A 26,353-nucleotide genomic window follows, 5' to 3' on the forward strand; every position below is an offset into this window, starting at 1 on the left:
TCATTTCCCCATATTCCCCAGAGGCAGGGGAACTCACACTCCTAATCAGCAAGGTGTTATGGCCTTGTCCCACTCCACAACCTCCCATCTGGCCAATTGTGGTGCCTGCAGACCACAGCATGGAAAACAGCCAGACACTGTGTTGTGCTACCAACAGGAATGTACCAGATCTCTGAGTCCTCACATATCAAGCAGTCCTGATAACGAACACACTTGCTAAACGCCATGTAAGATTGCCATCATTGTGGAAGTCTACAGGTTTTCACAAAAACTGGAAAGGAAAATGCTGCTGAGGACTATGCCAGACAAGGAGGGAGGGCTTCCTTTTACACTTGCAGCTGCAATGTAAAAGGCCTGGACTTTAGGCACTGACCTGCAGAGCTTAGTGTCATGCCTTGGTTTTCTGCATGTGCTTGTCTTAGCAGGTAAAGTTCCCAAACAAACAAGTGATCCTCCTCATATTTTTTTTTTAAACAACAAACAAAACAAAACAAAAAAACAATATGAGGAGGGCTACCGTCTCCATGGGAACATGTTGCAGAATTTTTTTATGAACTAGCACAGAAATCTATTACACCTTGTATGCTTGTTCGGTTGGGAATGTAGACAAAAGTTTCATTAACTCTCAATCCACGGAGAAAAAAAATGTGCTTGCCATTGCCCCTAACTTCATACATGGATGTAAGAGCAGAACTGACAGAAAACTTGATGTAAATCAGAATAGATATTCAATTGGGCACTTGATTTCCCCATGCTATCCATGAATTGAGAAGCGAGCTCTCCTCAATATTTTGATTAGCATAAGTGACATTTTCAGGTTTGTGCACAGTTCATAAAAGAACTTTTTACCTCTGATCTTCTATTACTATTCTTCTTTAAACTTCATTTTATCCAGAAATGCTGACAGAAAAGTCAGAACAGGTTGTAGATAGATAAGTTCAGGTGCATTTTTATATCCGTTATATCTAGTTGTGGTTTTCTATCAACATAGCTGATGATAACTATCATTTCCTCATCTCTGTCGCTCACAACAGTGAAGAAGTTGCACCTGATGTTTCTGAACCTTGAAACATTCTTTGTTTTACAGAGGCCATCCTCAGAGCTGAAAATGGGTACTGATGCTTGGCTTTGGAGGACAATGATCAGCTTTTCCGTGTTATCTCGTCTCTTATCTTATTTATGAATTGTTCTGGGACTTTAAAAATTAGTATTTTGACTTAGTAAATCAGTTTATTAAGTAAGAATTTTTTTACATGGTTCTGTTACTGATGCACATAGGAATAGATTTTCCCAGAAGAACTAAGCAGATGAAATTTCCTTGCATTTACATCACCTAGTGAGGTGTACATAGTGCTGCACAGCTGCTCTGCTTAAATGAAGGCTGCGTCAGCTCCTGGTATTGAGCCTGAATTAATGCCTCACCATGCTGAGCAGACAAGGGTAAAATATTTAAGAGGGCAACAAAACTTCACCCCAATACGGGCTGACTTGTACTCCTCAAGAAGCACACAGAAAGGAGCCTTGGGACTGAATTTGCTGCTCACACCATCTGGATGTGATACTTCAGGACCTGAAAAGCAGCTTTTTAAATTGTCTCTCAAGTTTTAATGATATGAATCCTGTTACCTCACACTAGTGCAAAGCCACTTAAACCACAGCTAAAGATGGTTTTAAGCTTCTCTTTCTGACTGCACTGAAATGGGTTTGAAGCCCGTGCACTATCAACTCCAGCTGAGAAGTAATTTGAGAAGATGCTGCCTTGCAGCTTTTGATTGCAGCAGCTCAGCTGAGGTGCAACAGCTGACTGTAAAGTTTAGTCCTTTCCACAGCAAGGGCAGACAGGTTAATAGAGCCATAAGTACTGATGATTATGTCACTTGTTGTGAAGACAGACCTGGAATGCTCCTAACTGGTTACATGATGCTGGAGCAGGCTTGGAGGGTGCAAGGATGAGGACACTTCTCTGAAGGTTCCGCTGGGGGGAAGGGCAGGGCCGGCAGCCCAAGTGTGTTTGGATGTCTCCAACACCAGCGTGGCCGAAGAGCCAGACCCACACATAGGCTTTCCTCACGCTCATTTCTAGTGATGATACATTATAAATGTTTACTTAGGAAAAGGAACCAACATGTGAGATTGCCAGGAGAGCTTGAGGCAAGCCTTATCCAACCCAGTGTGTGCACAGCTCATGGGCTGGAGAAAGCCTGCCAGGTGCCAGGGGAGAGGTGGTGTAGAATCCCGGAAGATACAGGGCTAACGTGTATGTCTCGAACACCAACAGCCGATGGCTGTAGATCCAACCAAGCACTGTTGGGACTAACAGACAAAGATTGTTGGTACCAACAGGCCGTGAGAAAGAAGAGGTTGTGACTGGAGAAGGAGGCCATGCAGAAATAGGGCAGGACTTTTCTGGGACAAATGTCTTTGTTGTAGTTCCTGGAGATAAGCACAACAAAGTACAGCACAAGTGAAGGAATGAAGCCAAGAAGTGGGCATGGACTGGGGGGGGTGGGGGGGATCAAGGTCACCAAAGACCACCAAAGCACTCCAACCATTTTCAGAAAGGCCTGAAAGAATGGATGATAACTAATTTGTATAGAAAACAAGAAATGTATCTTCAGGGTAGCAAAACCTGTCCATAAACAGGTATCCCCCCAAACCTAGGTGGCACCCATGGACATCCCAGCAGCTGAATTAAGACACTGGAACAGGAGTGATGATCTTTCTTTTCCTTCCTTTCTTCCCTTCCTTCCTTCCTTCCCTTTTCTCCCTCTTTCTCTCTCCCCCTCCTCCTCTTTAATTTCTCTCTTTCTTTATTCCCTTTCATCCTACCTCTTTATCCAAAACCCACTGCCGTGTGCACGTCAGAGACTAACACATCAATTTCCAGTAATTTACTAATAAAAATTTCTGATTCTTTGCGGACCCTCTGACTTCTGCCCTTCCTTTCGACCACCAGCATTTACAAACCTTGGGTTTTTCCTTCCCCTTAACGGTGACACGTCGGCGGCGGGGAACCTTTCAGCGCGGTGCCGCTTCCCGTCCGGCCGCGGCCGCGGGAGCGCGCCCGCCGCCGCCGTTGCCGGGTAACGGGCGGTGCGGCGGCGAAGGCGGCCCGGCCGGACCGGGCGGGGCGGGGGCCGCGATGCTGGACCCGGACCGCGGGCTGTCCCTCACCATCGCCAGGGTCGTGCAGCGCCTGCAGGGCTCCAGCCTCCACTCACAGCTGGAGCGACAGGCCCGGGTGAGCCCCGACCTGCCGCTGGGCCCTCGCGTTCGCCTCCCTATCGCGCTCCCCCTCCCCGGCGCTTTGTTCCCGGTTGTCGCCCCCGGCCCGGCCCGTGTGGCCTCCTCCGGGGGCGGGGGGCCCGGGAGCTCCCGGCGCCTCTCCCCTCCTCCTCTCCCTCCCTCTTTCCCACCCCGGCGGGGCCGAGTGGTGTATTTGGCTTCTGGAGCCGTGTTTACAGTGTCTCCCGTTGGGACCGAAGGATTTCGCAGGGAATATGAAGACTATCCCTCTGAAATCTCACTGCTTCAAATATAGGTCCTGAAACGAATTGCTTTTTTAATCTTCCGTTTGGAAAGCTTTAAATGCCGCTCCCCCACCCCCCGCTCCCCTAGTGCCCGTGAGGAAATGAGGATTAGGTGAAAGGAAGTGAAAACAAAAAACACGCGTAAAAGTACATTTTATTAGCCGAGAAAACAGTTACCTTTTGTATTTAGTACCTTATCTGCACTTGAAACAAGATTTTCATATTTCAGCTGAATTTAATTTAGGATGTTTCAGATTAAAATTGCATCAGTTTTCATAATCATAATAACATAGTCGTGGAGCTATAGTAATTATTGTGCATTATTGAAATATGTTGGGTTGGGTTCTGTAAAATCTTGTGGGTTGCTTTTTTTTTTTTTTTTTGGGTAAACATTGCTTAAACTTGTACCCTTTTTTTTATCTGCCTTAGTTTTGTTGTGTTTTTAAATGAAACATGATTTTCCTCTTTGAATGTCCCTAAAGCTTTCCAGAGCAGGTGACATCACTACGTGCCTTTTGTGTCTTTTGTTTTGTGTTTAAATTTGCTGATTTGGTCCCTAAATGCTTTTATAAGTGTGTGTCTGCTTTGCTCCTGTTGGCTGTGCTCTCTAAGTATGTAAACAAGCAAATGTGTGTGACCTGAGGGGGTCTGGAATTACAGAGGAGTTTAGAGGTTGGGTTCTGCTGAATGTTGGGGAATTCAGCATCCCAAGTAGCCTGACATGAGGAGTGGAGAGGCAAGTTCAAGACCTTGTCCTCAGTACAGGCAGTGAACAAGGCTCTCTTTTAACAACTCTGCTAGTGCTTAAATAAAACCTGTTTGTACTCAGCTCTGCACACATTCTTTTATCCTTGACCTGGCTTCACTGTCATTTGATACTTGGCAAGTTTGTTTTGAGACTGGGAGAAGCTTGGCATAGTCAGGACTTGGTGGGGTGTTTAAGTGCTGCTGGTGGGTGACTGTTTCATAGAGCCATTTTGGGCACTGGGGACCTGGGCAGTGCCTTTCCGTGGTGGTGGGTGGTGTCTGAAAGGGCAGTGAAGGCCTAAATCCCTCCCCGACTCGATAGCGTATCAATTTACTCAATACAAGTGGAACCTGTGCATAATCAAAGTGTAAAGGTAACCTATAAAATAAATATAACACAGTGTAATGGCCACGGTCAAACCTGTCATGGTAGCTTTGCAGAGCACTGTTTTACAAATGTCTTGTAAAGAAGAAAAAAAAAGTATTTATATAGGTCAGAGGATCATTCCGGTCACATGAAGTGCTAAGGGGAAAGAAAATAAACAGGGCAACAAATATTCAAGTTGATTCTTAAGAGTAGGTGTTTAAAGAGTTTCTAATAGAAGATTAAATCAGAGCTATAGTTCAGTGTAGTGATCTGAAAGACTGCAAAGTTTATGTATGCATCAACTAGGGGATTTCTCAAATGAATTTCCTTTTGGATCTTGCAGTTTAAATCAGAAGGGCCAAAAATACACTGTGTTTACCAGGAATGTTCTGTATGTTCTCCCTGATACAGACTTTTTTATAATGACCTTGCATGCATTTATGTTTGTTCATGTACAGAAGACTTGTTTTATTTACAATGCTTGGATGGTTGTATTATTGCTGTTCTATGCAGGTGCAAAGGCCATATCAGTGGGTCCCTTCTCTCTTGTCCATCCATTTGCAGCTGTACAGAATTAGGAAGGTTTCTGAATTTTGCTTCACTCTGTATTAAACTAATGCTTGATTTCCCCCCCATTACACAGGGTATTTCTGAAGTTGCATTGTCAAATATGAAACCTTTGCTATTGCTGTGCATCACACCTGAACTCTGGTTTATTGATAGGGTGTGATGGGGTTTTTTGTCTGCTGGTTAACAGTGCTTGGTCTGCACCAGTTGCAGTTTTGATCTACAGGTGGTCCCTTTCTAGGCAATTTTAATCTGTTTCAGGAGACACACACTGTATTTTGAAAAGTCTTTTGAAGCACTGCACCAGAACAAAACTTACTTCTTTTGGATCTTTGTGCTGCAGTTATATTTTACAAATATAATTCTTCATCTGTTAGTGTAGAAAATGACATTGCTGGTATTTGTTCCTCAAAAATATTTACCATCTTTGAAAACATGAGTCACAAGGGATCATAAGGTCTGTTATAATATTGCCTGAAATTTTGAGTGGTCATGTACTCTTATGAGCAGTATTTTAACTATTAACAAAAAATGTTTTGTATGTTTTGTAAATTCATCTCTTCTTCTATTGTCTAGGAAGGAGAGCTTGAAATGAACAGTTTCATTCATGAGTTAATAAAATTTTGGGAGAAAATATAATATCTCACACATCATTTGTGAGAAGTGATAGAGTAGCCCTGTGGTTATGAACTGATCACACCAGTTCTATGCTTGACTGTCACTGGGAGCCTGAGCTTGTGTCAGGGGCTGTGATACACAATCTCTTTGAAATAACTTTGGCCTGGGCACCAAATGATTTGCTGTCATGGCTTTACCTCGGGGGATACCAAGATAATCACATTTTTGTCCCAGGGACTGAAGTAGAGTCATATGCTTGTGAGTGATGATTTGGTAAAAAAAATGTTAGGTTGATTTTTGTAGGTTGAGTTTTGGGATATTGATAATATAGTTAATACAGAGAGATTAATGCAGGAAAGAGTGTTAATGTGCCTTTGGAATTTCTTCTGAGCATGTTCATTAGTGTGTTTGAAAGGAAAGAAGAACGAAGAGCCAAAATATTAGATAGTAAATTTTCAACAGGTAGAATTGTGGCTAGGGTTAGTGGGGTAAGGGCGGAGAAATCTCATCTCGGTTTCTCAGGCACAATGTCACTGTGCAAGGCTGTAACCAAATTTGCTTTTGTCTTAATTTTTCTCCTCCCTTTCTGAATTGTAATTGTTTTTAAGTAAGAATTAAAGGGGGTTAGAAAGCTGAGACATGCACATCTTCAATGACAAAATGCAGTTTTAAAACAAATTATTTTGTGTAATCTTGCTAGAATTTTGTTTTAGGGAATATCTGTATCATTGAACTGACAGTAAAAGTAGAACAGCTCAGAGGCATGAAAATAGTGCGACATTTTTAGTACATTTTCATCTGCAAACAATTCAGGAACTTTGTCTTTCATCATGTTTGAAGGAAGCTGGGCTTTATTAATCAGTTAATTAATTTTTGTTCCACGCAAACCTCTAATAAAAATCAGTCTGACTTGGAGTTGCCCAGAACCTCTAGTGGCCAGGGGCAAATAACAAGTTACAAAAGACCTCAACAAAAGCAACCAATAAAAAACAGCCTCAGAAGTTTATTCCTAAAGAGCTTTTCTAAAACAGGAGGTGACAATAAAATGAAAGATAAAGGTTCTAAATTATGTTTAAATTGAACGTGAAAGACTCACAGTGCAGGGAGTGTCTCTGGGCATTGTTTCGATGTTCTCAGTTCTGTTTTGTGTAGCTGTGTCTGTAGCGGGAAAACTTGATGGAGAACTTGTAGAACAGCTCGGTAAGGGCTGTCAAAGTGGGCTAAAAGTGGCAGTGTAAGCATAAGAATGAGCCCTGACACCCCATCCTACCCTACTGTAGCAATTAAGTTTGGGAGTGAGAATAGATTTTAGGAGGTACCTGAAGGTATGAAGAGGGTGTGTAGAGGAGATGTCATGGTCAGAATTGTTGTCCTGAGGAAAGGACTCTGCCATCATTCTTTGAGCAGACCTGTGATAGAAACAGAAAGATTTAAAAACAGTATTAATCTAAGTGAGAGCTAAGGGTCTTCACAAGACTTCAGATGGGGCAAAAGAGAAGAAGAGCTTGCTTTGGGAGCACGAGGAAGGTTGTCACTGGAGTAGTGCCCAACTGTGTGCTTCTAAAGGGAGTGCAGGTAAACAGATTAATTTATCTGGAGTGAATGGTTTGCAAGGTATCTGGTGATACTGTTTTCATTACATTTTTCTCCGACAGTTAAAAAAAAAAGAAATTTATACCAATACCAGCTTAAATAAAAGATCAGGTTAAGGAGGAGAATGTTTCTGTTCCATGTAGCATTTATTTAATAAAAATTAACAGAGAAATGTGTAGCCTCATGAGTCATCATGTATAATTAATGGTTCGTTTTCATGCTTTGTGTTTAGCAAAGGACTTATTATACCCTCCTGACAGAGCTTGTACTTTGTTTTAAATGGTTCAGCAGTAACATTTGCAGTACAGTGAATTTTAAATGGAATGTAGTTGACTCTATGTTGAACAGGAGTTCAGAAGCAATGCAAGCTTGATTGGCAGAGTATTACTTTTTTAGTAATGTGGATTTTATTTTTTACCTTGTGTATTTTATTTTCAGTAATAATTTTATATTCAAATAAACCCTAGAAAATTTAAATAAACATCAAAATTACATTGTTAAAATATGCCCTGCATATCTTGTAGCACAGCGTAACATTTGAAGCTGTTTATGCCTCTGTGAGGCTGTTTCAACTGCCAGGCTATTTTTACTTGTATAAGAAAGTTAATATACTTCTTCCCTTGATGTAATTACTGTAGAAATTTTGAAGGGTTGGAAAATTGTTGATGTAATCCAGGTTTTACACTTACTGAAATTTGTTTAGTTAGGCTCAGAATGATTATTCTTTCTGTTACAGAAATATATAAACGAAAACCAAAATCCCTCCCTTAAAGTTACAGGATTTTAAATTTTTAGGGAGTGTTTATGTTAAAATTGTTGTGCTTGTACCTGAAGTGGTTTTTACCAAGTCAGCTTAATCCTGATAAAGTTCAGTTATGGCAGAATGGAGTACATAAGGAAAGGTGAATATTTATTAGCTTTCATTGCATTTACTTTTGCTAAAGTTAGGCTGTATTTGGGGATTATGCTTTATTGTAATTTGGGAAATAATAGCAATAAAAGCAAAAAACATTGTGCCCTTGTGCAAATTCATAATGAATAGTAATAAATGCTTTGAGAGGGTACATGCTTATCTAAACCAAAAAGGCTTTGAAGAGAAATTATAGTGGATAGCCTGTAAAAATATTTAGATTGTGTAAAGTTATTTGCAGAACTGTTTGCAGCAGGATAAAAATATGTGTTCACCTGATGCAGTTCCACATTTCAGTCTGGTTGGATCACTTCTCTGCAGTGTTTATTCTTGTTGAGAAAAGAAATAGTTTAACACAGGAGCTATGCTGGAACACTTTGTTCTGTCAAGCCTCCTCTTTGTATTATTTCTGATCCTCTAGCTATTTTCCTTTACTTCTTTGAGTGCTTTGGTTGATGGATCTGTTTCTTGCATGATCAATGCTGCTCCAGTCATGATGCCATTTCCAAATTTAGATGCTAATTTGCGGATAGGTTGATCTCTGTGTTCAGTTGTTGTATGAATCAATTTACTGTGCCCACCAACTTTTTTATCCTGGTGCTGCCCTATCCTATTGCTTGCTTTCAGCCACATCAGTGTTGAGTGTCTGGATTTTTTTCCATCTTGGTATCCAGACACAGAGAGATTATAATTTGTGATGGTTGACTGCCTAGATCTCAGCAGGATACCTTGCCAAAATCGAAGGCAAAGATATACACAAAATATTGCTAGTGGCACCTTAGTCATCAGAAAGTATGGCAAAATTTTGAAAGTCCCAAAACTATCCTGCTGTTCTGTACAGGAGAAGAACAGAGGGTACCAAGAAGTGCTGTAATGAGAGCTCGTTTTATGAAGGAAGGTCTAACAACCAGTTGCTTCTTGATTTGCGAGAACATAGACACCCAACAGCTGGACTCCAGTGCCCTATCATAAGATTATGCACAATGCTAGTTTTATGGGAAAAGAAACTGTTAGGCATTAACATTTATTAAAAATAATTTGTTATTTTTTGCTGAAATATGCTACATTCGTCCCTGTTTCCTTTCAGGGCTCTGTGTTGGCCTGACTCAGCCTCTGAGTATTGTGACGTTTTTCCCTGGTCTGGCTGCCACCCTTTGCCTTCATGGATTGTTCCCCTGTATTGCTCACTGTCTGTTACCCTGCTCGTGATAGTCTCCTTATAGTACCAGATATTATTTTTCTTCTAGAAGTAAGATACTCTTTCATCAAGATGTGTGTATTGAAATTGGAGTCTGTAGTTCTACTGGGTGTGTGCTGCATTTTGATCATGCAGGAAATGAATTCAGTTCATCAGTACAAATCTCATCAAGGTGGGGTTTTTTTCCCAATAAACCCTAGCCAGGCATTTTTATCTTGTAAAATTGTAGTAATGTTTTTTTATAAATAAAATTTTGTCAACATGTTTTTCATTCTACCAAAAACTCATAGAGAATGAAAATGCAAACGAGACTTAGGCAGTATGTTGTACCAAGCAGTTTAAAACAAACCAACTCTACCTAAAATATGAACACCTAAATGTGTTTTGCAACCTAGTACAACATCGTATAAGTTAGATCACTCAGTCCAAAGGAAAAATAAAATTATGTGGGAGACCTGGTCTAGTAGTTTTGGAACATTAGCTCTTCTAAATCTCCTCTATTCCTCAGTTTAGTTCCCATAAACACACATATAAATTTTAAAGAGGCACCATGCTGTTAAGTTACAGCAAAGCAGTTCTGAAAGATTACCTTTCACTTTCCAAAATGGGTATTTTCCCTGGTTATGTCTTATAGAGGCAGGGTATGTTCTTCTGTGTGAGAGCTGGCTGCAGCCACTAGCTGGACTGTCTGCTGGATTCTCACCTTTCAGCTATCTAATTTCTGATTTGAAAACTGATCAGTTTGCCCCAGTCCAGAGGGCAACGACTCCCTAAGAGTTTCTATGGCTCTCTTGCTCTGCTTAGCACTTAGGAATGTATTGATTGTAAAACAGTAGTAAACTAAAGGGAAAGTGTAAATGGGAGGAGGCTTTGGCAATTAAATCCTGAATTGACAAGAGTGGAGACAGAAGTGCCTCTATAATTTGGTGTGGAATTTTCACATGTCTTATATGAAAATTTGTCTCAGTAGGGCATTTTTCAGCCAGAGGAAGAAAATTACACCAGAGAGAGGCTAAAGATAGAAGTTTTGATAAATTAAAGATAAGTCTAAGAATATTTGCTGCAGCTGCAGAGGGCTAGGAATAATGAAATAGAACTTGACTGAATAAATGGGCACAGAGGGGTGAAGGTAACTGGTGGAGGTTGATGCACTAATGTAATCCTTGGAAAAAGTTTTCCCCAAAGTGCTGTCCTGCTTCTCTTTTGACTGCCATCCTGCTGCATGCAAGAGAGTCACTGGTTTTTCGTTCTGCATCTGGGGAACAGGCTGTGTTGGTGACAGCAATTTACAGGAAAGACCTCTGTCTTTTGGCCTGACAGGGAAAATTGGAGGTAGTCTGTAGACTGAACTCCTTTATCCCCTCTAATGCAATATACTGTATCAATTTCCAGAATTTCCAGGAATCTGCAAAAAACCCATTGAGAGTTGTCTGACCTTGGACTGTCAGACCTTCCTTAATAAGACAAGAGGTCACAGATATGTGAACAGCAGAGAATTAAAATACTATTCTGATCGCACTTCTGTCGTGTCTCGCACTGTTTACAGTGTCAAAACAACCCACCTTTTAGTAGACTGTACAGAAGCTTTTTTGTGTGTAGTTCATCACGTGTCAATGAGTTTTATTTGTGAGGGGCTTTTTGCATATCTAAAAAGCATATGTACCAGGTCTGACAGGTAAACACTCATGGACCTTGAGATTAAAATTAGCTATATTTAACCCAGAAGACAAAGTTGAATATTTACAGAAGGGTGCACAAAAACTTCCAAGGAACAGTACTGCAGAATCGGCCCAGCTTTTATTTAAAATTCCTACAGGAAAGGTACAAACCCACTGCCTAGCAGCAGGAGGAACCCTTTATAAAGTACTCCTTGAGGCTGTTGCTTAAAAGGGTATTGTTTGAGCTGCCCAAGAACTCCAATGAAAATCTTAGTTTCCCTGATATTAGCAGTGATCCTTTGCCGGCTTTTACCATTGTGCTGAATGGAGTATATGTTTGTCATTTGACATGAGAGTTATATAATTCACCAGACCTCAAAAAGCGTGCTTACAGTCTTTTTGCTGTTGCAGTCAATAAAGCAAATATAAAAGCCTTCCTTGCCTGTAATGGCAAGGGGACTTGAAATAAGAGCGGAAGTACTGGTGCTGTCAGTCTCGGAGTTATTGGCCATTCCTCTTTTCAACTAGGGAAAATTCACGTAGACTAACTTTTCCAGCAAGCTCTGCAGCACAGAAACACCCTTTTTTATGTATAAATTGTAAGGCAAATTATAGGATTGTGGAGTTTTAGTTGTGTGTGATGGACCTAAAGCATGCTGTGCAGTCAGCAGTGCTGTTAGGGCTGGCAAACTGCACAAGCTGGTGAAAGGTTATTTTTAATAGCAGTATAACTTACTGCAATCGAATCAGTAGCTGATAGGCCTACAGCGTATTGTTGAGTAGCTTCTGGTAGGAGATGTCTCACATTTCTATGTAGATGATATGGCCATATGCTTCTAACATATGCCTTGAGCTGTCATGACAGTGGAGTAAGTTGCACACAGATCTCCTGGTGTTATTTTCAGGTTGGCAGCCAGTGTTGCTATTGTTTTTTCTAAACCTCTAGCTTTATTATCTGATGTTAATCAGCTATTGCCACACTCCATGCTAAGAAAAATATGTATTTGTAGTCACTTCACAGAAACTTCTGAGTTTCTGCCTGTTGTCCTTTTGGACCTTTATGGTGTATTTGTTTTCTCCTCTTGTCTAGCTGTAGAAGAGGGAGATGCTATAGCAGCTGGTCCTGCTATTGCTGGAAAATCTGCAGCACCATCTGTGTGGTAGTGTCATGGTATGGTTATAAGCTGGTTGGTGCCTAATTGTCTGTGTGGAGTGCATTTCATTACAAGAGGTTGTATATACCCAGTAGTCACAGCTGCAGCGGGGAATGTTTGGTACACAGTTGGCTTTTTTGGTCTGAAAATGACATTTCTTGTCTGAAAGAGGTGAACTGTGGGAGGTTAAGTGCAAAATTATAGAATGTTTTCAGTTTGATTCTTTCAGGTAAAATACATTGAGTGGCTAGTTTTTTACACGTGTATGTGTGTATTTATGACCGTTTCTGCTAAGTGTGTGGGGTACTTGCTGAGAATATTAAATGTATATGTCACTGCATACTCGTGCTCCCTTCTTCTCTCCTTCCCAACATACAGCTGTTAGCACTGATGGAAAAGACAAAGACAGTGAGCGAGAAAAAAGTTGACTGATTTTTTTTTTTGGCCGCAATTACCATTGCTCAGAGAAGCAGTTTACTTTGTGTGTAACCTTAACCATGTACATGTCCTACTTCATAACTTAAATCATGCAGTTTACTTTCTCTTTAGTGCTTGGTGCTTATTTATTTGTTCATTTATTTTTCATATTAGGTTAGCCTACACAAACCAGAAATTAAGTTGGAATCACTAAAAGAAGATATTAAGGATTTTCTAAAGACGTCAGGTTTGTAATACTTCATTGATACATTTGTGAACAATATAGATCTATGTAAGCACGTATATGTCATAAGAGAGGAATATAGTCCTTAGTGCAGCTTGATGTCTTGTCACTGACAGGAGCCAGAAGCAGACATTCAGTGATTCCAGATTATTAAACTAGATAGAGAAAATTAAAAGGGAAAATGTTCTTGGATTCCACCGGCATTTTGAAAAACATACTATGCAAATAAATGTTTTTATAATTTTATAAGATACTGGAAATTTTTTTAAAGTTCTGAGTGATACGAGAGTTCAGTCACTTCTGAAAATGGAAATTAACTTTCATGGAGGTATTCTTGAAAATTTTACCTTCGTTAAATTTCCAGTTTGCATTGGAAGTTGTAGGCTATGTAACTATAACGTGAAGATTTTATGATAAGTGATTTAAAATTTATAATCATCAGGAACACCGTGTCTGTTAATATTAATAGATGTTTTAATAAAATGACGTCTTTGAAAAAATAGGATGTAATTTTTTAACCAAAACTATGTTGTAATTATTTGAATAGCAGATGGAAATAAAGGATATTCAGTCTTTACACAGGTTTCAACTTGTAGTTTTCCTATCTGAATTGGATTAAGATTTCTTCATCTCTTCCTATCTGTCTGGTAGGTAGACAGGAACAGACAGAAAACTCCAGTGACTGCAAAGCAACCTCTGATTCATGTTCTGTTAGTATTAATTCCTGAAGTTGTCTTCTGGTTATTTTTTTATTTCAACAGGTTGGGAAAAGAAGCTTCAGAATGCTGTTTATAGTGAACTCAATGTGTGAGTTTGTTTAGTATTTTTATTTAATGAGCTCTACTCCCATGATTTACTTTTGATTCATTTGTATATGTAGGTGTATAATGTGTTACTATAATCTGCAAGATCTGTCATACCAACAGTACCTGCTTCATTTCTGTTTTTAAAGTCTCATTATTTCTTTTTCATCCTAGTGAAAATATTGGACTCAAGTACATTTTAAAGAATGAGTGAAACAAATATCACCAAATCACCAAATTTTTTAGTTACTTTAGTATTTTCTTTGTTGCTTTATTTCCCGAGGTACCAACAGTCATAATATAATTCTTGTGTAGATGAGGTAGTTGCTGCAAATGAGTTTTAATTATTTTCATATGTTTATTACAGCATTGCACATAGTTGTTGTATTGTTATTTTTAAAATTCTTTAAGATATTGGATCTCTAGGCTTACAGTGTTCATCATGCTTGAGATATGGTTGTAAACACACCAAAATTGGTCGTTTCCTTTTTATTATTGTTCATCAAACTTTGGATTAGACTTTTGGGAAGCATAAGTTGCCTTTACATTCTGACACAGTGGAAAGCTGAATTTCATAACAGATATAGCCTTAAATGCAACTATAAAATAGGAAGTGTGTATGGAAATCTATTTGTGCTAATTTAAATAAGCTTATTAGAGTTACCGGTTTGGCACAATGTATCTTAGTAGTAGCTGGGACTTGATTCAGCCAAATGCTTCTGTCTTATCAGTAAGCATTCATCTTCATCATATCTTTCCAGGGAGAAATATTTACCTGTCTCTATGGCTAATGGTACTTTCTTTGAGTTCATGGAAATAAGCAGCAAAATAAGGAAATTAGCACTGGAAAATTGAAATTAACTAAGAATACCAAGATTTCCTGAGCACTGTGGAAAAGACAAGAAACAGCATTGCTGAAATCTGTTAGTATTGATTCCATTTTACACATAGGGACACGGTAGTCCAGAACTCATTTGCAGCAAGTGAAAGAATGACCTTGTCAGTTAAGAACGGGGAGAAATTTGGGGAGGGTTTCCCAAAAACATATGATAGGAACTGATTGAATGCATGTAAACAAATGAAAATTCAGGTTAACTATTAGAGAAGCTATATGTAAATTTTGCTTCCTGAAAGACATTTTAGATATTTAAAACTAAGCTGGATAAAATGTTTGGCAATAACACATTGGAAATAATCTGCACTACTGGAAGATAAATTAGTGTTTTCCTTGGTTTTTTATTTTTGGTCTAGATTTAATATTTTGGCATAATGTGATTTATGAGCGAACACTCAACTTTGCTTAGATCAACACCTCAAAGTTCTAGTTGCTCTAATTGATGTGCATGCTTGCTATTGATTTTTATGGGATATCTTCCAAAAAAACGCGTTGTCTCTTGAAAAAATGTAATGCCCTGGAGAGTGAGAGTTCCAGGGAATCATAAAGATGATATGATGTGAAGAGAATACACCTTTAAAATACCTGATTTGTAAATGTAATTACTTGATTTTGTTTTAGAAATATGTGAAATTATAAGAGATTCTTTTTAATGTAAGAAAAACTCATGTTGAAATGTTATTCTTACATATTGTTATATTATTTGTATCCATAGAATGGATGAGGAAAAAATACTTCTAAAAATAATTTTTAGTTCTGATCGACATACACTGTGTTTTTACTAGTGCTCTCGTGAAAGAAGTTTCTGTTTAGGTTTACAAATACAGGATTAATTAAGCAAAATACTAAATCTTAACATTGAAGGTATACTGTATTTTCTTTAAGGTTTCCTTTGCCCTGTCATCCTGCAGCACCGCCTGAGCATATTAAAGAACCTTTAGCCTATATGAGGAAAGCACAGGTTGGTGGTTATCAGTTTTATCATTCACATCACATCTTTAATTAGATTATTTGAGATTTACTCTGTAGAATGTGTTTGTACAATTTCTAGGTTCTATACTTTAGGAAAAGGACAGATTTGTAATTGCATCAAAGTAATACTATATATGTGATACTTTATATATATAAAAACCTGCTCAAGTAATGCTCCAGCTGTGAAAGAAGTATGATATAGTGGCAAGTGGGTGAAAAATCCAGAATAGAGATGATGTGACTGTGTCAAAGAGGAAAATTTGGTTTTACTGAGAAGAAGAAAAAGGGAAGCTATAGGTCATTTTACTTGGGGCTACAAAAACATTTTTTTGAAGAGACATGGGCAGTTTCGCAGTGAAAGATAACAGGCTGCAGAGACAGTGAGATCTTCAGAAAGAAGAGATGTATTTAGGACTTAAAAATGTGAAAGGAAGATGAAAAATATAGAGCTAAGGAGCTTATGGCATATTGAAGGAGAATAAGAGAAACTGAACTATAAAGATTAAATGAGGATTTTCGGTGTCAGAAAAAAATGTATTTGCTTCATTGGTTTTAATTTTTTGCCAGTATATGCCATTTGAAAAAAAATTTTAAAAATCCATATAAAAATGTAAAACAACAAAAAGCTTCAAGAATATGATCTAACCAAAACATCTGAGATAGGATAAAAGTGTAGTTAACTCAGCCGTGCCTAGAAATACATTGTAGTATTGTTTTACAAGGTATTCAACAAATTGTGTTACTTTTACAATCATATTTGTTGTTTATTCCAGGAAGTCTTACCTTGCTGTCCTGGATTTCACTCTTTAGCATTTTGGGAGAAAGATTGCATTAACCAATTTTTCTTGTTCTTGTGTGGTGTGAAATGTAATGCCACAATTTGTAGCCTGATTGATGCAAACCCCACAGAGCTGTATTTATGTGTATGTTTGTTTAAAGCAGTTTCACTGGTTATTGTTTTACAAAAGTGCATACAATACGTACAGTAGCCAGTATTTCTAGCCTTATGTAGAAAGGCCTGTTATTTCAGTAGTTTGAAAATGAGAAGGAGAAGTTCTGTCTTTGTTAGTTCCAAAAGTTGATAGCCCTATTTCAAAGAGTATTAGTCATCCGTGTCCTCTGGGGCGGGTTAACCCTGGAGGCAACTCAGCCACTCGCTCACTTCCCCCCAGTGAAATGGGAGAGAACCGGAAGGGCAACAGTGAGAAATCTTGTTATAAATACAGTTTAATTGGCAAAGCAAAAGCTACACATGCCAACAAAGCAAAATAAGAATACCTTGACTACTTTCCATAGGCAGACAACTTTTCTTCAAGCTTTTTTATTCAGACCATATTCTATTTTTATTAGGCACAGTCACCATTTATGATGCTGTTTCCATTGTTATGAGTTTGTTGACAATTTCTTTATCCTTTTCTATCTTAATTAATTTTGCTCTCCTTCAGAATTCTCGAAAGAAGGGTAATACTCCCTGAAAACCATCTTTGATATCAGTTATTGGAATGACTTTGAATCAGTAATTAAAAATATATTAGTATTTTTCTAGAATAGATATTAAAAAGTTCATAATTAACCCTTCTCCTCCTCAAATTGGTTCTTTTTTTCTTATAGCTAGCAGACTGTAGTTTTTGTATTGTTTTCACTACCTCAAAAGAAAAACAGATTTCTAGTGAAAAATAAGTAGTGGCAATAAGTAGTAATGCTGTAAGTCATAGACCTATAAAATGGTTTGGGTTGGAAGAGACATTAAAGATCATCTAGTTCTCTAGTTCCAATCCCCTGCCATAGGCAGGGACACCTTCTGCTAGATCAGGCTGCTCAAAGCCCCATCCAGCCTGGCCTTGAACACTTTCAGGGATGGGGCATCCACAACTTACTTCTCTGGGCAACCTGTTCCAGTGTCTCACCAACTCACAGTAAAGAATTTCTTTCTCATATCTCATCTAAACCTACCCTTTCAGTCTAAACCCATTCCCCCTTGTCCTATCACTTTATATGCTTCTGAAAGGTCCCTCTCTAGCTTTCCTATAAGCCCCTTTTGGTTACTGGAAACCATTCTATGATTCTATGAAGTACTTTTCAAATTGCAGTGCTGCCTTCCTCAGTTTCTGCTGTTTCACTGAATGTTGTCATTGTAACCATAGCAATCCTGACAGTGTGTTTTCTTAGTGTTAAATTTCTCCATAAAACTACAGGAATCATCTTGTAAAATGTATTGTTACCATCAGTAAAATTACTTTATGAACTCTGCCTCTGCCTTTTATTTCAGTCAAGGACAGTGTATTGTTTCTGCTCACTGTCCTGGAGAGAGGAAAGGATGTCTTGCTTGGAGAGACTGTATAACCCTCACGCTTTATTTTTTTTATGTTTTGCATTTTTTTGAACACCTTTTACTGGGCAGAGTCTTGAAGGCTGAATTATGGCACAGTTTAGGACTATCCATAAGAGTTTAATTACTAACATGTTGCATCCCCAGTGCAATAAGCATATTAATGTCTGGTCTGGCAGTTGTCAGTCATACCAAGTCCATTGCTCCTTGGAATGAGCTGCTTCTCAGTCTTTCAAAGCTGCCATCTGCCTCTCCTGTGCTTCTTTTGTAGTTTTCATATCTTCAAGTATATCTGTGCTATTTTTCTCCCCCCCCAAACCCCTCGTCCTCCCTTAATTTTGATGACGTCAAGTGTACCCTGATGAAGTTTGCTATGGTACTAAACTGGGTGGGGAAGTAGCCACTTCAGAAGGGAGAGTCACCATGCAGAAAGGCTTGGATATGCTGGAAAAGTGAGCTAACAAGAGCTTTATGAAATACAAGGACAAATGTAAGGTTTTGCATGTGGGAAAACAACCTAGGAGTGCAGCACAGGCTGGGGAGCAACTCTATGGGAACAAACCCAGAGGACCTGGTGGCGAACAAGCTCCACATGAGTGAACAGTGTGCTGCTGTGGGAAGGAAAGGCAACAGGATGCTGGGTTACATCAACAGGGTCAGCAGAGATAAAGATATCATTATCCCACTCTACTTAGTGCTTGTCAGGTCACATTTGGAATACTGTGTTCAGTTTTGGTCCCCACTCTGCAAAAAAGATGTGGATGGCTGGAGAAGATCGAGAGAAGGGCCACAAAGATAATCAAAGGACTGGGAAGCCTGCAATGTGAGGAAAGGCTGAGAGAGTTGAGATTGTTCAGCCTTGAGAAAAGAAGGCTTAGGGAAGACTTTATCCATGTCTCAGTATTTAAAGGATGGCTACAGAGATGATGACTCCATTTTTGCAAGGAGTCACATGAAAAAGATGAAAGGTAATGGGGACATTCTGATTGGACACAAGAGGAAAATTTTTCACATTGAGAACAATCAGCCATTAAAATAATTTCCCCACGGAAGTGGTGGATTCTCCAACACTGGACCCTTTAAGATTCAACTGGACAGGGTGCTGGCCCATCTTGTCTAGACTCTGCTTTGCCAAGAAATGTTGGATCAGATAATCCTTGAGGTCCCCATTCAACCTGGTGTTTTGTAATTCTATGATGTCGATAATTTCACTTCGATTTTTTAATTTGCTACTAACACCTCTTTATTCTGTTTCCACTTCCTTATCCTATATGGCTTAGTAGTCTTCATGCTCTCTCATTTCTTAATTCTCTAGCAACAAAACCTCACTTCTCAGCAAAATAGTAAATGCTCTGTACTACTCTTTGAGAGATTCACCAGTTTGTGGCATGGTGTTGTCTAACTGCAGCATTTGTAAGGAATTTAAATATAAAAATATAGTTAAATAGAAATATTATACAGAATATGAGAAAAAATAATGCAATTTGGAAAACATTCCTTACAGTCAAAACTCATTTCTTTTTTGTTTATGCAAGAGAAAGTGAAGGCATGACTTGACTGTGAGAAAAAAAGTCTAGTGAAAGTGAGTTATTGTGTTTGATGGAAAAAGGTATGAGAGTGTCTTGTAAATGGAAGCTAAAATGAAACAATTATAGACAAGATACATATTTTATTTTTTAACAGAACATTTGAACATCTGCACTTCCCTTCATTTGCTTCCTGTTAATAAACTGCATCCTCTTGTGGACAGAACTTTGAGGAGCATGGTTAGACAGTAACTAACTGTAGTAGAACTTGTGCCTACAGCAAATTATAAGTGATAAATAGAGCTAAATGACATTAAGCGGAGTCTTTGCATTCATTTGATTTAGGCTTGACTCATCATCCACAGAAAACTAAATTAAATATAAAACCCACCAGTGGTGCTGTAATTAGGGAAGGAAAATCCTAAGTTAGTTGAAAAGGAAATCAATACTAGTTGTCCTTAACTTAAGAGGAATTAGCCATGAGTTAGGCACTATTGCAGCCTAATGCAGTAGTCAGAAAAATCTGATTGCTCTTTCCACTTTCTGCTGAGGTATTGTCTGCTTACGGTTTTCTCAGATTAGAGAACTGTTTCCTGAGCATTATGTTAGAAGAACTATTTTTTTGAGCATTACAGAATACCAAGTTTCTAACGTTTTTAAACTTCTGACAACACTGAAGACGTGTTTTGTGGAGAAAGACCCTCACTCTCTTCAAATCACAAAGTGGAGAAGGCACTTGCTGTGCACAGTTGATTGAATTGCTTATAATTATTGGAAAACTTTATTATATGTTGATCTATAAGGAAACTTGATCGTTAGGCATATATGAGAATCAGTAATTGTGAAAAATGTATGCTTTCTTTGATATCTGAAATATGAACAACTAAATTTTCTGGCTTTTTAATTGTGTTGTAAATGATGAAATCTATTTGATCTGTTGTTTTCACATAAAGAAGCATGTAAATATTCCCTTAATATTTTTTCAGATGTCAGCTAGTGACTCTTGCTATCCTTTCTTATACATGACTTCAGAGAGCTGCTTATTATTCCGTGATAAATGCTATTTTCAGGAAAAATAAATTCTCTATAATTTATTTTTTGTGTGTGTTTTAGGGAAGCTGGGAGAAGCGAATTCTAAAAAGTCTAAACAGCATGTGCACAGAGCTCAGTATCCCACTAGCTCAGAAGGTAAGGTAATTTTCTGTTGTCAAACTGACTTTTTTTTTAAATTAGGCTTTGTCTTGCACACTTGTAATGTTCATTTTACACATGGTTATCAAGAGCTGCATGTCTGATATCCAGACAATTTTAGTGCAGAATAATTAATATATGGATATGTCTTGTAATATTTTCTTAAATGTAGTTATTTAAAAGATGTTTAGATAGATAGATAGATATGGATATATATATATAAATATAAATATATATATATATATAGGGATAGTGGAAAAGAATGCATCAGCTTAACTTGGGAGAAAATGAAGGCCATAGGTAGATTTTCCTCTTTGCTGGTGTGGTAATTATCCTCTTGAGGGAGCAGCACGTTGGAAAGCTAATTACTGCATTCATTGCTCTTCAGTAGAGCATTTTGTGTGCAAACTCAGCTGTGTAAGTTCTAGCTGTGCAGCCTGCATGTGATATAGATGTACTCTGTGTGCCAGAAAAGGCTGTAGTTGAACTGGTACAACTACAGGGGAGAGAGAGATACTGGCACACTGCTGATTTTGTTTGTCGTTCATTCTGCTCTGTTTTTTTTATTGGGGTTTTCTTGTTAATTTAGAGACTTTAATTTTAAAGATCATGGAATTAGGCAGTAATGTTAGAATTTTTTGTTCATTCCCCTGATATACCTCTGTGATAGGTGACAGAACCTCTATGGTTCATCATGAGATAAAGGATGCAGCTGTGTTTGTTTTTCATGACTGCTGGGGAAGGAATAAATCCAACAGCTCTATGGAATGTGCAGTAAATCTTCAATAATGTGAAACTAAGTACTAAATAGCATAAAATTTGTTAATAAACACCTGAAACTATTTAATGGGCTCCTTTTTTTTCCTGGAAGTGGAACCTGGGCTTCCTGGAATAGAATATACCTTCAGGCTGGGAAAAATTTTTGAGCAAATAAGTTTGTGGTACTATTTTTTAAAGTTTTACATTAATATATACATATTTGAAATAGGCATGTTTTTATTCATACTGTTAAAAAAAGAAGAGTTACTTTTTGTGCCTTTCAGAGGCCTGTAAGTGAACAGAAAGAACTGCTTAATAAATGGAATGAAATGGGAACTGATGAGCCAGGTAAGGTCACATAAATGTACATGCATTACATTTTTGTACATAGAAAGGTAGCATACACATCTTACTTATCAGTCAAATGTTACTCTCTTCAAGGCAAACTGATTTCAATCTTTTTTCTCATTGGTAATTTGTTATGCATAAATAAGTATTTCATTGTTATTTCATTTCAAGTTATGGTATACTAGTATTGAATCATCACTGAGAGCTTATGGTAGAATACTCCATATTCTAGTGCTTTATAGATTTATACAATTAGGACACAGCTCATCTTAGTCTGTAAACTCAGGCTCATCAAAAGAAAGTGTTCAGAACTGTGGATAATTAAGCTCAGACTTTTTCTTGAAAAAGATAAAAATAACTGTTGCACAGAATAGTCAGTGATTTACTTTTGGAGAGCAAAACTAATTGCATTGCTAGTTCATATCCAAGTTCCTTAAAATAAAGGATTTTTCAAAGGTGGTAGTTTCTATCACAGTACAACCTGTCTGATGGCAGATACTTTTCATGGATTGTTTATGACTACTCCCTAGTTTTTGTTTGACAGCAGTATGTGCAATTCAACAATCTAAGCTGTTAAAAAAATACCCTGCTTTTGAATATTGTGTCTCATGTCTAGGACTGGTTCAGTCTAAAGGCTTATGAGGATTAAGTAAAAGCATCTTGTGAGTTCTGTTCACTTCATAGAATCAGAAAATGGTTCCTTAAAGGGGCCTTAAAGAACACCCCTCCCTCCATGTGCTTGGGGTTTACAAAACCAAGGCACTATCAGTAGAGAATATGTGGTGGTTGTAGGCATGGTATCTGTGATAGGGTTATTTTGATCTTTGCTCTAATATGTTATTCAGATTGCTAGATTGTGTTATAGATATGGGGTATGTTTTTTTCATATTTTGGTTTTAGCATAGTTCATTGAAATCTCATTTCAGATCTAAGTCTCTTCCGGCCTGTTTATGCACCTAAAGATTTTCTTGAGGTAAGCATTTATGAAACAATACTCAGCCACTGACTTGTATCCATTATAGTCTTTTATGTGAAGTGGGAAAAATAGTTGTTAAGTGTATTTCATACAAGTTGTCCTTTATAGCAAGTGAAATTTGGCATATTTTTTATAACAGTCCATGTTTGGACAAAATGCTATTGTCCCTTTTCTTTAATTGGAGTTTTAAATTGTACCTGTGATAAACTTCTCTTTCTCCAAAGAACAGTCTGGGGCTAACTTTTTTCCTCTGAGAGCAGTTCTCCAACTGATTTTGTAATTCATTTTACGTTTTAAATTCCAGTACATTAAGCTGATAAATCACAATATGTGAAGCTGATACACTCTTTGGTGGTGGATTGCAGACCTGTATGCAGTTGAAATTGTAGGTTGTCTATGAAGACTGTAAAAAATCAAACATGAAACAGGACTGTGTGGAATTTGGAGGCTTTTGTCTGTTATCAAACTGAACCATTAAAAGAATGGTGACTGTGGATTAAAACTCAGAAATTACAGTAATATTCATAATTTCACGTGGTTCAAGCACAGACATCTTAGTAAAGCAGAACTTCCTTGACCAGTTATGTCTAGAACAGGCATGGAATAATGGACAATAAACATGACAAGAGTGAACTTAATGGTGACATAGTAGGAGATTTTTGGATTAAAATATGGTTGGAAAAATTTTTTTAAAAATTTTTATCTGTATATTCTTTGAGTTATACAGGAAAGAAACCATGTAAAGCATGACAACAGTGTAGAATTCTGGAGTTAAGGTGGCCTCCAAATTTACAGAGTAAAACTTAGAAGTTTTACTGAATTATCAGTAAGAATTAATGTGTTCACATTTCAATGTGTTTCAGTGCAAATTTAGTGGAATATGCTTTGTAGTTGTAGAGGAGATTATAGTGTTTCTGACTTAAGTGTAAATTGTTTCATAGTTATGAATTGTGAATGCATTTCTGAATCCCACAATAAACTTTATATACATTTTATGACATTTCCAAAGAGCTTCTTTTGTTCACTTATCGTAAGAATCTTGAAAATGTTTCATTTATTCTGTTTTCCATCACTGTACTAACAAACAAGTTGTGTTTTAATCTTGGATCTATAAACAAACCAATCTTCTTTTTAGCCTTATCCAATGACCCTCATGATCACTCTCTTTTTCCTTTATACTATTTCCTTTCCGGAGTTGCTTTAAATTTACAAGTCTGACAGTGAGGTTATATGGTATTAGAATACTTACAAGACTGAGAATTGTAGAGGTAGGACGTTATTAAAGAATTTCATAAGAGATGGAAACTCGTGTTAGAAAGAATACTTGCGGTTCAACATCATATCAAAATCTATACCAAGGAATGACAGTATGGAAGACACTTTAAATTCCTTTATAGATTGCAGTTACTTATCTTGACATGATTCCTTGTCCTTTAGATTTTATACTTTCAATTTAGTAATTATTTTTGGTCTTAAGTGAAAGAAGATATTTAGATACATTGTTATTTAGTAAGAAATTATTTTAGTAGTAAGTTATGTAGCACTTTGACTGGAAGCTCCATAAGATGCCAGTGTAAGAATATGGATAAAAATTCTTTCAGAGAAAAGCAATAGTGAAGAATATCCTGGATATTGTAGCCATCAGAAATATTCTGTTGGCATTTGAATAGCTTTGATGAGGAAGTAGATTTTAGTTAAGACATTACTAGTTAGTCAGTACTTAATCCCATAAATCAAAAATTATTTCTGCCTTTTTATTCATATTTTGAATCTACTTTTCAAGTATAATGTGTTTGCTTCCTTAAAAGTTTGAATCCTTTTTGATTTTGAAAATATTGAGATATAATTTAATAATTTTGGTCTATATATGTAAGTTGGGGGAAATGGTTTTGTGCTGAATTTACTGTTTCTAATACTGCTGATGTTAAGAAGAGTTCTGAATGTAAGCAAGGAATGACAGAGCTACCATTTTTAAGGTACTGATGAATCTTCGAAACCCAAATTATGAAAATGGAGAACAGCCTAGTTTCAGAAATCATCTTGGGCTAATTCAGGTTCCTTTAAAAGTTAAAGATATTTCAGAATTGGTAAGTATATTTTTTCTTTTAAGGGGTTTCTGTAAGAGGTATTTTGCCTTCCTAATGAAAAAGATTCTAAGGAATAAGAGTATCATCATAAGTTTCTCCTTTTGAAGGTGAAAAACAATCTAAATATGTAGTTAAAATACAGAGCATAAAAAAGTTTAATGAAAAATAAAATATAAACAGTAAATTATCCACCAGTAGGGAAGTTTTGATTTTATGCCACACAGGTTTAATTTGTGCCAAAAATACACTTCTGTACACCTTATTCACTTACTCATTTTTTTCTGTACAAGAAACTTGAAATATGTACCTTAATTCTAAAGTTTTATTTGATCCTGTACAATGAATTAGCTTCTGATTTTCTTCTCAAAGAAATTTTAAGTCCCTTTATTGTTAGGTTGTAAATGAAAGGAAATGTTTGAGTACTAGTGTATTATAATTAGAAAATAGGAAAATTCTTTTTAATGCTTCACTGATGAGACTTTTGGGGATTTTATCGTAGTAAAAAAGCTTTCACCTGGGTTGGAAAAGAGCTGGGAATTAGAGATCCTTAACCTGATCTTTCATTCACCACTTTACTACATGACATGCAAACTGGGCCTATATCTAAAACTAAAGTAAGAATTGATGTGAAACTCTTTTCTTTTAAAACCTGACTCCATATTTCATATGCATTTAAAAAAACTTGATTTGGTTTAGAAATGATTTGCATTAAGCCTTTAACAAGAAATCTCTAGTGATTTAGAGAATTAAACATTGTTAATTACTTTCTTGTAATTTTGTTTCTTTTCAGAAAGAAGACTTCAGTGAACTAGGCTTAAATATAGGACAATTGGGTATTGATGATTCAGCACAAGTGCCTCCTGGTAAGCTAATGCTGTGCTTCAGTCATTTAAATAGAACACTAATGAGTAGAATACTTTGCAATTATCAAGTAATTTGTATATTTTTCTCATAATAAACCATAAATATTTGTTCTGTAACTATGATTGTAGTGATTTTCTTAGTAAAATACAGTTAATAATAGAAAACATTGCATACATGAAGAGTCAGTTTTGGCTAAGATTGAAAATCATCACCAGAAGTTGAAAATACATTAATTTCAGTATGTTGGAACACTTCAGGATCTAGAGAACCACACTCACTGTTTCCAAAAATACAGAAAATATCAATAAATTTTAAGCCAGCTAACAGATAGGCATATATATATATACATATATAAAAAATATATTTTATTTATATGTACATACCTAAGTATATTTATATTTCACCATATATTTATAAATATAAATTTAGTACACACATACACACAAATGTATTTTAAATAACTACTTTTAAGAAAATATTACAGCACATATCCATATATTAATATTCAGTATCTTAAATAGTGCATAATTTCTATTGGTTTTCCATAGATGCATCTATACCTGTAAAAGAGGTTTTAAAATGGTCTTTCCATACAAAAAT

At 37.1% G+C, this 26,353-nt stretch overlaps 2 protein-coding genes across 4 annotated transcripts in view; one reads left to right on the forward strand and one right to left on the reverse strand.

Annotated features, from left to right (window-relative positions):
* The window catches only part of CCKAR (cholecystokinin A receptor), a 34,233-nt gene extending 22,398 nt beyond the window's left edge, over positions 1–11,835 (reverse strand). The window contains exon 1 of one of the 2 annotated variants that reach the window (XM_027642833.1): positions 11,631–11,835. The gene's annotated coding sequence lies outside the window, so the exon portion shown is untranslated. Of the gene's footprint in view, positions 1–2,967; positions 3,064–11,630 lie in introns of those variants that run through there. The other variant, XM_027642834.1, reaches the window with a different exon arrangement.
* Positions 3,105–26,353, forward strand: part of TBC1D19 (TBC1 domain family member 19) — a 46,741-nt gene continuing 23,492 nt past the window's right edge. For both annotated transcript variants that reach the window (XM_027642831.1, XM_027642832.1), the window contains exons 1-9: positions 3,105–3,241; positions 12,934–13,006; positions 13,765–13,810; positions 15,587–15,662; positions 20,642–20,716; positions 21,763–21,826; positions 22,753–22,799; positions 24,779–24,889; positions 25,680–25,752. In XM_027642831.1, the coding sequence (XP_027498632.1) occupies positions 3,143–3,241; positions 12,934–13,006; positions 13,765–13,810; positions 15,587–15,662; positions 20,642–20,716; positions 21,763–21,826; positions 22,753–22,799; positions 24,779–24,889; positions 25,680–25,752 (664 nt within the window). In that variant the 5' untranslated portion in view covers positions 3,105–3,142. The remainder of the gene's footprint in view (positions 3,242–12,933; positions 13,007–13,764; positions 13,811–15,586; positions 15,663–20,641; positions 20,717–21,762; positions 21,827–22,752; positions 22,800–24,778; positions 24,890–25,679; positions 25,753–26,353) is intronic.

The sequence above is a fragment of the Corapipo altera genome, unplaced genomic scaffold (genome assembly GCF_003945725.1).
Source record: "Corapipo altera isolate COAL_440 unplaced genomic scaffold, ASM394572v1 22, whole genome shotgun sequence".
Taxonomy (NCBI): domain Eukaryota; kingdom Metazoa; phylum Chordata; class Aves; order Passeriformes; family Pipridae; genus Corapipo; species Corapipo altera.